This window comes from Pungitius pungitius, chromosome 11 (genome assembly GCF_949316345.1).
Source record: "Pungitius pungitius chromosome 11, fPunPun2.1, whole genome shotgun sequence".
Lineage (NCBI taxonomy): Eukaryota > Metazoa > Chordata > Actinopteri > Perciformes > Gasterosteidae > Pungitius > Pungitius pungitius.
In genome coordinates, this window is record NC_084910.1 from 19,251,954 (window position 1) to 19,265,384 (window position 13,431).

At 47.6% G+C, this 13,431-nt stretch overlaps 2 protein-coding genes across 3 annotated transcripts; one reads left to right on the top strand and one right to left on the bottom strand.

Annotated features, from left to right (window-relative positions):
• Positions 1-227: 227 nt before the first annotated feature.
• Positions 228-4,151, bottom strand: LOC119196929 (uncharacterized). 2 transcript variants are annotated; one of them, XM_037452730.2, is made up of 7 exons: positions 2,748-4,151; positions 2,196-2,576; positions 1,258-1,524; positions 1,020-1,110; positions 757-796; positions 510-586; positions 228-373 (listed from the first exon to the last, which is right to left on the bottom strand). In XM_037452730.2, exons 1-7 carry the CDS (start codon positions 2,797-2,799, stop codon positions 316-318), a joined length of 966 nt encoding a protein of 321 aa, XP_037308627.2. In that variant the 5' UTR covers positions 2,800-4,151; the 3' UTR covers positions 228-315. The 2 variants fall into 2 exon arrangements, with proteins under 2 accessions (XP_037308627.2, XP_037308626.2); XM_037452729.2 differs by having other exon boundaries at positions 510-595.
• A 762-nt stretch (positions 4,152-4,913) lies between these two features.
• syt11b (synaptotagmin XIb) lies at positions 4,914-12,805 on the top strand. The gene is made up of 4 exons (XM_037453943.2): positions 4,914-5,229; positions 8,507-9,444; positions 9,703-9,823; positions 10,369-12,805. The coding sequence occupies exons 1-4, from the start codon at positions 5,196-5,198 to the stop codon at positions 10,677-10,679; spliced, it is 1,404 nt and encodes a 467-aa protein (XP_037309840.1). The 5' UTR covers positions 4,914-5,195; the 3' UTR covers positions 10,680-12,805.
• Positions 12,806-13,431: the final 626 nt, after the last annotated feature.

Here is a 13,431-nt window from a genome sequence, read left to right on the forward strand (position 1 = left end):
TACTGCTGGTGGTTACAGAAAGTCAAATGTCTATTATGGACTGCATCTATATTTTGACCGATCCAGCAGAAGATGAATGGAAAATTATTTACGTTAGCAATATTACAATGTAAGCAATGCGCTAACGAAGCTAACGTCAACACAGAACTAAGCTGTATACGTACGAAGTATTTTCAAGAGGTAGTAGTACACACAGAGCAGTATCAGCAAAATTTAGAAGACACGTGTTTGGATCCAGAAGCATTATTTATTAAATGTTTAGTGAAAGAACAGTTCGGACGTTATAACAACGTAATGTTCACAGGTCATGTGACCTCAGCCCCGAGCAACTACAGAGATGTAGATGATGGAGTCGTCCTCCACCTCCACCGGTCTGCAAACAAACAAACAAGTAAACATAAAGATGTTGAGTCAGTCAGAGAGACTCATTGTCTCTGATGCCCCTCCTGATAATAATAATAATGATTCCTATAGTAACACTAAGGATGATAATAATTATACCAGTATACCTGGCTTGGCTTCCACTGGCCCTGAACTGGATGTGGGCGTAGGTGACGTCTTCTACCTGCTGCTGAGCTCCTTCCGCCTGGTTGTACTTCAAATCAATATCATATTATTATGCAAAAGGACCTGCTTCTGGTACACATAACTGTCTATATACATGTATAGATTAAATATATATTTGTATACATACAGATATATTTAACGGTTGTATTAACTAAAACATAATAAGATACTTATTTATCAATGACTCACCTTTGGTCCCGCCTCTCCTCTCACAGCTGACTGATTCTTCCTAAAAGTACAAGAATAAAAGCAAGATGACATCATGAAGTACGTGTCATAAATTATATATATATATATATATATATATATATAAATTAAAGTACTCAAATGTACTGGAGTTTGAGTAGTTTCAGTAAAAGTAACCTATGAACCAAGAAACAAACAGGAACATCAACGGCAGAAGATAGTACTACGAAGATGTGTATATTTTGAGAACGAGGGCCGTGTCGTACTGTCTGATGATGACAAGGACCAGGATGACGAAGCAGAGGAGCATCAGGACAGCAGACACCACGCCGACTATTAGAGACACCTGAACGCTTCCTGAAACACAGCAGTCTGTGAGGAGACTCTCAATCACCACGGTCACTGAACACCACACCTGCTCAGATACCTTTACCCGTCAGCTTTTCAAAATAAGACCCGTGAATTAATGTTATCAGCATTAAAAATTACTTTCCTCTAACTAACCTTCCTCTTCAGCCTCTACAAGCACACTAAAGGCTTTGGATAATGAGCCAACGTTGTTCTTCAAACGACAGGTGTAGTTCCCAGAATCCATTGCAGTCAGGGCGGCAAGGTGGAGGGAAGGGCCAGTGTGTTTGAGGGCGTGGCCATCTCTGAGCCAGGTGACCTCCAGTTGGTGGAAAGTGCACTTTGTAGTGCAGTTCAGTGTGACGGCTTCCCCTCTTTTAAACTGTCCGTCCGTGGAGCTGTGCACCTCCATCTGAGCTCCATCTGAAATACATTTTAAAGGCTTTACATGAACACCACTGATGCTCATTGGATGGAACCAATGATGATGTAACAGGTGCAAACGCCTCATTAGAGTTTGTAATGATTCCAGTCAGCAAGCTTTCTGAAACTTTAGTAGGAATTATGCTTTTTAACTTTCTTTAAGAAACACATGAATCCATGAATACTGATCCTGACAACCAAAGATCTTTATTCTTTATCTTAGCTCCATGACCACTACTTCAACATGATTATTTATGAGTAAATAAAGTCATAATACATTTATTTGTCACTAATTAGAATGAAATGTGATGAAACTTGGTTCAGTTTTAAGACTCCACAGAGTGAGGAGACTCATCATCTGAGTCTCAAACCTCCGATCAAAGTGACTCATAGACGTTTTGGCACGTTGCTGTTCTGAGATCAGATCCCAGAGACTGAAGAACCCCAAAACATTTTGCATCTTCCGTCCACTTAAGCTTCACAAATAAGACAAAAAGAGGGCGTGTTCTTCTCAAAGCCCTGGATCATCTCGTCTCGTGTGTGTGGTGAGATGCTTCTAACCCACGAGGTCGTGAGCTCCGGTAGCATCCGATGGATCACAAGTTTAGCAAACACACAAACCAGTCTGTTAAAGCTCATTAGTATGCAACAGGTGTGTTGGCTGATCTTACCGGACACTCGCACTGTCACTCCTCGGCCAGTAAAATGATTTTTTGTCTCTTTCGCTTCCATTCTGAAGCGAAAGGTCGCGTTGTCTCCCCGCTGCACACCTGTGATCTGCAAGGTGCAGTTTCCCTTCTTGTCTCCCAGGTAACGGTAACGAGGGTCGTTGACCCGTGCGTATCGTAACTCACTGTCGTACACTGACGGAGTAGTGAGGTGACAGATTTGATGGTTCTGGCACCAAACGACTCTGACGATCTCGGCCAGAACCCGTTTTCCATCTTCGACGACGGACTGTGGAGTGAAGGAGCAGAGGATTGTGAGAGTAGATCCTCTAACGGCACACGCCGGATCCCGATAGTCCACCCTGGGCCCCTGACTCACAGCACCTGGACAAGACAAGACAAGGGGTCACACAAAATGTTTCCGCGGGGCCCCTGGTTGTCTCTGGTCTGACCGGATGCTTGATCTCATGTTGCAGGACAGTTGCTCTCGCTGCTTTTATTCAAACCGCAATGTTTCTCCCCCCCGCCCCCCGGGTGAGAGAGCGCCGGTCTCACCTGTGAGGAGCAGCAGACAGCAGCACACAACCTTTGGCTCCACAACCGCCATCCTTGCTTTTCCCCGGGGTTGATGTTCTAGAAGTGAGCGGACCGACTGTGAATCAGTCCAGGCGAAGCTCTCTCTTCCTCACTGCGTTCACTCTTTTCCCCGAAGTTGGCTTTCTACATCACCTTTGGACCACTTCTGTTTTGCGTCGTCTATCTTTCTGCTGCAACTTCCCTAAAGACACAGACTCTTCCACTATTACACAACCACCACATTGTTTTACGTTGTTCTCAAGAGCTGTGATTCTCGTAGCACAGTTTCTAAAACTTTTAATATTTATAGCAAAACCCCTCACTGAGTTTGCAAAAATTTTGTAAAACACACGTGTGTGTGCGTACAAACCCCCTGCACAACGCACTGCTTTACACTCCTAATACACACTCTAAATGATCAACACACTGCTAGATCCCACATCATTAGATGTTCTCATCATAAATAGATCATAAATAATAAAGGCGAACATCTGAAAAAACATAAAAATAATTTAAATCCATCCAGCCGGTTGTTTGTTGTACAAGGACAATTTGGTGACGCGCCGCAGGGGGCGGGGCTTTCTCCTCCGCGAGGACCATTGCACTGAGGAGGACAGCGCAGTGACGTCTCACTCTGCTGCATCGCACGGTGCTTAAACCTGATTGGTGCGTTTTGTGTTTGGGCACCTGAGGGCTGTGTTTAATGGGTTTGGTAATTTGACAATCAATGCATTGGAATTGCAAGGAAGTGACATCTTGATCTACTTCTGTGTGTAAAGTGTACAAGTATGTTTAGTGTGAGGCTGACTTTGTGCTCATAGACATAGGAGTTTTGCTCCTTGACTGTACGGATTCTGTATTACTGTCAGGTTTCGTAAGGGTCAAGGTTTTATCTTTCAATCATCTTTGGGAATAATTAGTGAGTTCATTCGCACATTGAAAACGTATTGTTCTATGTATCTTATTGACTTATTTAAATGAAAAATTCAGCTGTCAGTACAGCTTGGAGAAAACGACATCCGAATATCATTAATTATATATTTAACAACAAAGTGTATCGTATATCTCTGAGCTGTAGTACAATACAAGTGCAAAATGTATCTCAGAGGTACATATTAGGGCTGCAACAACGAATCGATGAAATCGATTAGAATCGATTATTAAAAGCGTTGGCAACGAATTTCATTATCGATTCGTTGTGTCGCGCGACTATTATCTTTGAGTATTAAAAGAAAGTTGCGCGCGCCGCGCAGAGCTGAGAAAAAAAAAGTTGAGCGCTCGCGCAGCAGAACATCGGAGAGACCCGTACTACTGTTCTGAAACATGCGGAGGAAGAGAAGCCAATGCGATCTAAATATTTCACACTGAAATGGGGGGTGCGGGTCCTAGCCGGCAACGGGGGGGGGGGGGGGTGCTGCGGTTTTCTTTGCAGCGCGCTCGACTTCAAGGTGTAACCTTTATTATTGTTCGGTCTAAAACAGCGCGCCCAGTGACGGGTGGTGCAGCAATATTGATGTCCGGGTGGAAATCAGGAGAAAGGTCGGTCCGGGATATTTTCGGGAGGGGCTTTGAAATTCGGGAGGGTTGACATGTCTGATTGTAAGATATGCAAAAGCGACATGGCCTGGCACGGGAGCACCACGGCGATGATTCATGATTTTGTGCCTAATATATTTAATTTGGCGGCTGTAAAGTATACATCATGCAATGTGTGTATGTTTTTTGTGTTAGTCCATTTTATTTGCTTACTTAGGGATGTTCAAGGAGCAATCTGTTAGTGCAAAACATATTTAGAAAGTGCACAGTCAGTTCTATTTTTCAATAAAGGGTTGGAAATTAACGTTTTTACATTTTTTATTTTTTTATCCGATTAATCGAACAAATAATCGACAGATGAATCGATTATTAAAATAATCGTTAGTTGCAGCTCTAGTACATATTGTGACGTATATTCTGGTTACCAGTGGCTGCCTCATCCAGTTCAAAGCATTGGTGCTCACGTGGCATGGTGTGAATGGATGGGGTCCAGTCTCCATCCAGGACATGGTCAAACCCTCCATCCCAAACCGTGTGTGTGTGTGTGTATATATATAATTAATTAATTTTCTCCACTGCTCTTTTGCGCGGAGTGAGTCCTCCCCCCTCGATGCACCATCTCTGCCCAGCCTCCTCTCCAGCGCCTCCGCGCAGAATCCCTGCATCCGAGCGCGAGCATCAGTGCGCAGAGACAGAGACGACGGAGACAGACAGGGAAAAGACAGGGACAGAGACGGGACGCCATCGGGATCCTGAAGCGGCCCCCTCTCCCGGACCAGCGGCTCGTTCTCGGTCTCTTCTCTCTCTATGGGTGTGAGTGGGAGCGGCCGGTAGTCAGGCGGTGTCTCCTCCATCTCTGCGCTCTTCATCCCGCTCCGTCAGGACAACAAAATGGCGGACATCATCGAGCTTGGACCGGCCTACGGTGAGTCCCGGGCCCGTTCGGGCTCCAGCTCCCCGCTGCTCGCCGTCGAGATAACGGCTTTCAATCGGTCGCGGCGCCTCCGCACCGGGTCTTAAAACGGTTTTATTTCTTCTGATGGGGAATCTAGCAGGTGTTTCGGGCCTAAAGGGCCCGTGTCGTCCTCATAATAATCTCTAACAAACAGCCAAAGGGGACATTTAAAGACAAAATGGCGCAGTGTTGAAAGAGATGTAACCCGAGGAACGTAAGATCAAAGAGAATAACATCCATGACGTCACACAGGGCGGCTTCCTCTCGCGAGCCTCATCAGCGTGTGCGCGTGCCAGTCGGGGTGGTGTATGTGAGGTGACGTCATGTCTGAACGCGGCGTATTACCGTCAGTCAGTATTTGTAAAGTGGACAAATACTCTTGTCATGCCATCAGTTAATGTACTAGTACCATAGTGAACAGGTACTCTTATAAAGTAAGAGTACAAATACTGCGCTGTACTCCGTCACAAGTAAATGTAGCCTACTAATACTATCATGTACAAATACTGTTACACAGTAAATGTATAAATAATAAGTATTAATACTGTACAGTTACTCTAATACATACAATAATCGAGTAATGCCACAGGTTAAGTAAATGTACTACAAACATATCTTGCCACAGTAATCTATATTCAGACTATTATTACTGATACATTGATGTAGTTTAGCATTTCTCTGTTGTACGCTGTTTGAGTAGTATTTATATTAGTTCATATTAATTTATATATACATATTCAGTGTTTCCCCTAACATCTAAACAGGGGGGCGCCCCCACCCCACCCCTCAAGTGTGCAATGAAAAAATTAAATTGTATAACCTTTTTTTGTTATTTTTTATGCACGGCAGTTTCACCCTGACATGAACATGTCGTGAATAAGTCTGTGTGGCGCTCGCAGCAGAGCACCGACTGACACCCCCACCAGCCCCCCTGACACCCCCACCAGCCCCCCTGAACCCCACCAGCCCCCCTGATACCCCCACCAGCCCCCCTGATACCCCCACCAGCCCCCCTGAACCCTCCCAGCCCCCCTTATACCCCCACCAGCCCCCCTGAACCCTCCCAGCCCCCCTGATACCCCCCACCAGCCCCCCTGAACCCTCCCAGCCCCCCTTATACCCCCACCAGCCCCCCTGAACCCTCCCAGCCCCCCTGATACCCCCCACCAGCCCCCCTGATACCCCCACCAGCCCCCCTGAACCCTCCCAGCCCCCCTTATACCCCCACCAGCCCCCCTGATACCCCCACCAGCCCCCCTGATACCCCCACCAGCCCCCCTGAACCCTCCCAGCCCCCCTTATACCCCCACCAGCCCCCCTGATACCCCCACCAGCCCCCCTGATACCCCCCACCAGCCCCCCTGATACCCCCACCAGCCCCCCTGAACCCTCCCAGCCCCCCTTATACCCCCACCAGCCCCCCTGATACCCCCACCAGCCCCCCTGATACCCCCACCAGCCCCCCTGAACCCTCCCAGCCCCCCTTATACCCCCACCAGCCCCCCTGATACCCCCACCAGCCCCCCTGATACCCCCCCCCCCAGCCTCCCTGATACCCCCACCAGCCCCCCTGAACCCTCCCAGCCCCCCCTCAAGTTGTGAACCTGGGAGAAACACTGAGATTTACCTGTGCAAACATATATATATATAATTATATATATATGTTTGTGTGTGCATGTGGCTGTTTGTGCACGTAGGTGTGTGTGTGTGGCTTTTTGTGTTTGTGTGTGACTGTGTGCGTGTGGCTGTGTGTGTGTGTGTGTGTGGGTGTGTGGCTGTTGGTGTGTTTGTGTGTGTGTGTGGGGCTGTTTGTGTGTGTGTGTGTGTGTGTGTGTGTGTGTGTGTGGCTGTTGGTGTGTTTGTGTGTGTGTGTGTGGCTGTGTGTGTGTGTGTGTGTGTGTGTGTGGCTGTTGGTGTGTTTGTGTGTGTGTGTGTGGCTGTGTGTGTGTGTGTGTGTGTGGCTGTTTGTGTGTGTGTGTGTGTGTGTGTGTGTGTGTGTGTGTGTGTGTGTGTGTGGCTGTTGGTGTGCGTAGGTGTTTGTGCGTGTTGCTAGGCAGCGAGCTCAGCTGGTTCCAAACATGGCGTCATGGCTCGGAGGAGAAAGGAGGTTTCTCTGGTTGTGAATCTGCCGACGTTCTCCGTATTTAATAAAAAAGCCGTGGTGTTCGAGTGTTCAAAACATGGACGTTATATAACATCACCTAGTTCAAGGAAAAGTGTACATCATGTTATAAGGAAGGTCAAAGGTCACTGATGCTGGCATGTCAAAGCACTGGTCATGCTGACATGATCAATGGTTCCCTTCATTTACTACTTATCGTCACCTTTAACGAGTCAGCTTCAATCAGTGATTCATCTCAACATCTTCTAGGACTGAAATACGGTTGAATTACATAAATAAAGACTCAACGAGGGGGAAGCTGAGACTAAGCACTTCTAAACTGGAGATGCCACAATGACCCCTACTGTTACCAAGGAGACGGAAACGGTGACTCAGCTAAAATCCTCCAACCCACAAGCACACTTCAGAGATTTAAAGCTCATAGTTAAAGTTAATATATTTTAAACTGATATAAAGATGCTTCTCAATAACCGAACCCGAATCAAAGCCTGGAATTGATGCAGATCAATTGATGAAATGATTCGAGGTGTGATCCTTTCATCTGGTTAGTGTTCATCGCTATTGTTTATTTAGTCACTTTGTTTATTTCCTGTTTAGTAGCTCTCTCATGTAGTCCAATATTCACTATTAACAGCTTGACTATTTGATTTGTGTGTTGATGAAATGCTTTAATTTTATTGGTTAAATGAAATCTAAAGTTGGATGCTACATAATGTACGTGGCAACACAGAGTCGTCTCAAACTGATGGTTTGTTGAAGTGTCTCTGTGTGTGTGTGTGTGTGTGTGTCTGTGTGTGTGTGTGTGTGTGTTTGTGTGTGTGTGTGTGTGTGTGTGTGTCTGTTTGTGTGTGGACGAATGAGGACAACAATACGTGTCTGTACACAGAAAACAAAGACCTCCGCAAGAACCTCACTGGCTCCTCCTCCTCCGACCGGTTGTGTCCGCTGCTTTGCATTGTGGGAAATGTAGTCTCACCTATTTGAAATGTTACAAGTTATGTTATTCAGGCTTTTAATTGATGAAGCCCGTTTGAATGAATTGAACCTGCTTTCTTCTGTCTCATTAAAGACAACGTTGAGATGTGGATCTAATGAGTGTGGTCTCGCTGTGTGTGTGTGTCTCAGCCATGTCTCCGGTCCTGGCGGGCTTCCTGGGAGCTGGTGTTCTGGTTCTGGTGGTGGTGGTTCTGGTTCTGCTCTGGTCCTTCTGTCAACGCCGTTACGTCCGCGTCTCTGGACGCTACAAGCTGCACGGCGACCGTTACTGCGACGCCGAAGACCCCCCTTACAAGTTCATCCACATGTTGAAGGGCATCAGCATTTACCCAGAATCCCTCAGCAGCAGCAAGAGGATCGTGCGAGGCTTCCGGCACGCGGACCGGTCCAACCGCGACGGAGAGCACGGCTTCCCAGCTGCCGGCGCCGGGAGGGGCCTGGTGCTGGTGGACGCCGAGAACAACATCCTGGACGTCCCGGGTCAGCTCCAAATGAGTCATCTGGTCCCGCCCGCCGGGCCGGGCCCCGCCCACGGCTCGGGGCGGATGGAGCGGGCCCTGCCGGTCCGCGCCGACTACTGCGGCCTGGACAGCAGCTCGGCCGGAAGTAGCCAGACCAGCAGCAAGACGGCGTCCCCCTTCACCCCCGCCCCCTCAGAGCCGGAGCCCGACCCGAGTCTGGGCACCGTCAGCCTCACCGTCGACTACAACTTCCCCAAGAAGGCCCTGGTGGTGACCATCGTCGGGGCCCGGGGCCTCCCCGCCATGGATGAGCAGGCGGGCAGCTCGGACCCCTACGTGAAGATGACCATCCTGCCGGAGAAGAAGCACCGCGTCAAGACCCGCGTGCTGAGGAAGACCCTGGACCCGCTGTTCGACGAGACCTTCACCTTCTACGGCGTGGCCTACAGCTCGCTGCCCGAGCTCACCCTGCACTTCCTGGTCCTCAGCTTCGACCGCTTCGCGCGCGACGACGTCATCGGGGAGGCCGTGGTGCCGCTGAAGGGCGTGGACCCGAGCACGGGCCGAGTCCACCTGAGCCAGCAGATCAGCAAGAGGAACATGCAGGTGAGCTCATCAGCTGTTTGGTCGGTTCTCTCGTACTAGCAGAGGAGCATCCTCATGGGCAACGTCAAACCCTCCTGCTCTGATACCAGCTGTGCTCACAGACCTGGGTCTGTCCCTTCAAAATAAAAGTCTTGCTCCTTTGTGGAAGCAGAACCGTGACGAGTAGAAGAAGAGAGAAGTCAAATGTGTAATAATACCGTTACGATAAAAATAAATGATGAGATGATATCATGGTGTTATGTGTGCTTGTGTCGTCAGTGTGAGACTCGTGGCGAGCTGCTGGCGTCTCTGTCCTACCAGCCGGTGTCTCATCGCCTCAGCGTGGTCGTCCTGAAGGCCCGACACCTCCCCAAGATGGACATCACCGGCCTGTCAGCAAGTGAGTCGCCACCTGTGTGTCCGTTTCACATAAACACGATCACATCTGACCGGCTTGTCAGGAAAAAAGATCCAATTCAATATTGCTGTATAAATGTTCTCACTATTCCTTAACGTATTATTATTTCCATTATTATTATTATTATTCCATTACTAAAAATAGTCCTCCTGTTGATCTGTTCTGTCCCTCTGAGCGTTCCTGAAGGGGGCGCTGGAGGGCCGATGATGGAGGGTTCATCCTCTGGGAGCGTTTTTTTTGTATTTAGTAGATTTCACAATAATCTTCTTTTGTCAGACGAGTGTCAGAAACTTTAGTATATTTTCCTGTCCAACCCTCACACTGTTTCCTGAAGGAGACTCTTATTGTGAAAAGCCTTATACACAGAACAATTAGAAATGACAAACAGACCAAAGCTACTAAGCTTTTTAAATGAATGCCAATCTCACGGATCACTTCAGTGAACAAACAAAACAATGAAGCCATTAAAGTTACGAATTATATTATGATCATTATTGCGGTTACTCACCTTCTGGCCTTCTCCTCAGACCCGTATGTGAAGGTGAACGTCTTCTACGGACGCAAGCGCATCGCCAAGAAGAAGACGCACGTGAAGAAGTGCACGCTGAACCCCGTCTTCAACGAGTCCTTCATCTACGACATCCCGCCGGAGCTGCTGCCCGAGATCTCCGTGGAGTTCCTGGTGGTGGACTTCGACCGGACCACCAAGAACGAGGTGCTGGGCCGCCTGCTGCTGGGCCTGCATGGCCCCGCCCCCTCCGGCGCCTCCCACTGGAGGGAGGTCTGCGAAAACCCCCGCCGGCAGATCTCCAAATGGCACAACCTGAGCGAGTACTGAGGGAGGAGCTAAAGACTCACACACACACACACACACACACACACACACACACCCCCGTTCACACCTGGTGCTCACATGCGTCTTCGGTGATCTGATCTCTCGTCAGCTCTTATGGCAGCAAAGAGACAAAGAAGTTGTGTCTGGCCCCTCTTATCAGCCTTGGCCCAAGGGAATTACCCATAATTCATAGCTTGGACAAACAAAGAGACGTGTGTTCAGCCTGGAGAGACATTAGGGATTAATAAATACAAAACAATGTAGAAACACTGATTTATTCAGCCAACATCTTTTATGTTTATTTGACAAATGAAAGAGCCCAAAAGATGTTTAAAAAAAGGTGTGATTGTACGTCACCGAGGTAACGCACACTCCTGCTCACCAGTCTTATACATCTGTAGCAGATCAGACGTCACGTGGTCAGAACCCCAAAGACTCGAGGGAATGCCGGGTGTGAACGCCCCCCTTTCTGCCTATTGCATCATAACATTCTCAAGCCTCATAAACAACCCTCCACCTCCTTTAAAGAGAAGCAGAAGGAGCTGTTTTTTAAAAGAGGAACCATGAGTCCATCTGTCAGACTGTCCTAAAGTGTGTCGACGGGGGGGAAGGAATGCTCAGATTAAAAAACAGAAAAAAGAAGATTCCCCCTCTTGATGTTGTTGTCATGCAGTTCATCGCATGTCTGTCCGAAGAGTAAACAAAAAAAAGTCCAAATGAAGAACTGCTGACATCCCGCTGACTGATTGACAGGACCATAATGCAACATTTAAATTACTCACTAACACTGTGTATAACTAATATATCCAAGTATAAGTACTCCTCACTAGGACCAGTTAAGCAACATGTTCGGGGGGGGCGGCAGCATGATCCCCGGTTCTCTCTCCTCAGTCCTGATCCTGGAGGATCCCTCATCTTCATGTGGATTTACAAACGGTTCACATCTCCAGACTGAAGACCACTGAAGAGATGCTGATAGAGCGGCTTGGAGCAGACCGAGAGACCTTGTAAAATACTTCATTTACTCAACAGTCTCTAAATAGTCTCAGCAGGAAGCAGCTGTGGCGGCTGATTGAGACTCCTTATGATCCGGACTCCTTATGATCCGGACTCCTTATGATCCGGACTCCTTATGATCCGGACCCCTTATGATCCGGACTCCTTAAGATCCGGACTCCTTAAGATCCGGACCCCTTATGATCCGGACTCCTTAAGATCCGGACTCGTTATGATGTGGACTTGTTATGATATGGACTCGTTATGATCTGGACTCGTTATGATCTGGGCTCGTTATGACCTGGACTTGTTATGACCTGGACTGGTTATGATTGACTCGTTATGACCTGGAATCGTTATGACCTGGACTGGTTATGACTTGGAATCGTTATAACTTGGACTCGTTATAACTTGGAATCTTTAGAACTTGGACTCGTTATAACTTGGAATCGTCATGACTTGGACTCGTTATGACTTGGAATCATTGTAACTTGGACTCGTTATAACTTGGAATCGTCATGACTTGGACTCGTTAAGACTTGGAATCATTATGTCTTGGAATCGTTATAACTTGGAATCGTTATGACTTGGAATCGTTAAGACTTGGACTCGTTATGACCTGTAGGTGAGAATAACATAATATTGTTTTTTTAACAGATTTAATATCCTTATAAAGAAATGAAACAGCTTCCCCTTCAAGTCAAAAGACCTCATCCGGACATCCTCCTGCTTTACGATCCTAAATAAAATCGTACTTTTAGCCAAAATATAGCAAAGATTGGTATTGTGGGCGTCGGCCGCCACAGCTCCGCCTCCACTTCCTGTCTCCGTCCCGCCTCGTTCATCCTCTGACTGGCTGCGTAGGACCTCTAGAGATGTTCTCACTTTGCTCGGTGTGTTTTTATAAAGACCTGTAGATGTTCGTCAGGAGCTTTTTAATATCTCCGTCACGTTGGAGTCGCTCCTCCTCGAGTTCGCTCGTCAGCAGACAGGAAGTGACCCGGAGACGGCTTTTCTTCTGAAGGGACATTGACGCTGTAGATTTGTACAGAGGTGAAGATGTTTCCTGTTTGGTGTGTTTGAGCTGTGAAACCTGGAGGAATGTTAATAAAAACTACAACGAGTCAAAGCTTTGTTTGCAATATCCTTTGTAGATTATATATTTAATACGCTGTTTATTCACTGCTCAAACCTTCAAAAAACACATCATATTTATGTTAGTACCCCACAGAGGCATCAGGGTACATGTACACAACTATTGTACTGGAGTACTTTTTACCTTCTCATCTACCCTACCACGGCTTTTACTTATATTAGTTAAAGTACTTTAACTGATTGGCATAAGTACTTTTACAGCAGCAGAGTTGACGGTATTAGTACCTTTACTCGGAAACAAAAAAACAAGGACAGAAGGACAGAGGGACACAGGGATAGAGGGACACAAGGCGACAAAGCGAGGAGGACATGAGAACGTGTTGATCTGGGCCCAAGGGTCACTCTGACTGAACCCTGACACCACGTTGTCCCCCCTGAGGCCTTGAACCCTTGAACCCTGACCCCTCTGAGTCAGAACCAGAGACACAATGATGTCATCACTTCTGGTGCAGAACGCCTAACCCTTACGGAAGGTGACGGTCCCATGACGGCGGCGTTGGGTAACGAGTAGAAGCTCCTCTCTGGAGAACTGAAGGCTTCTGTGATGCGACGGTCGTCGACTTTGGATCCAAAAAACCCTGCCAAATGTGGCGCGGCGCTGCGC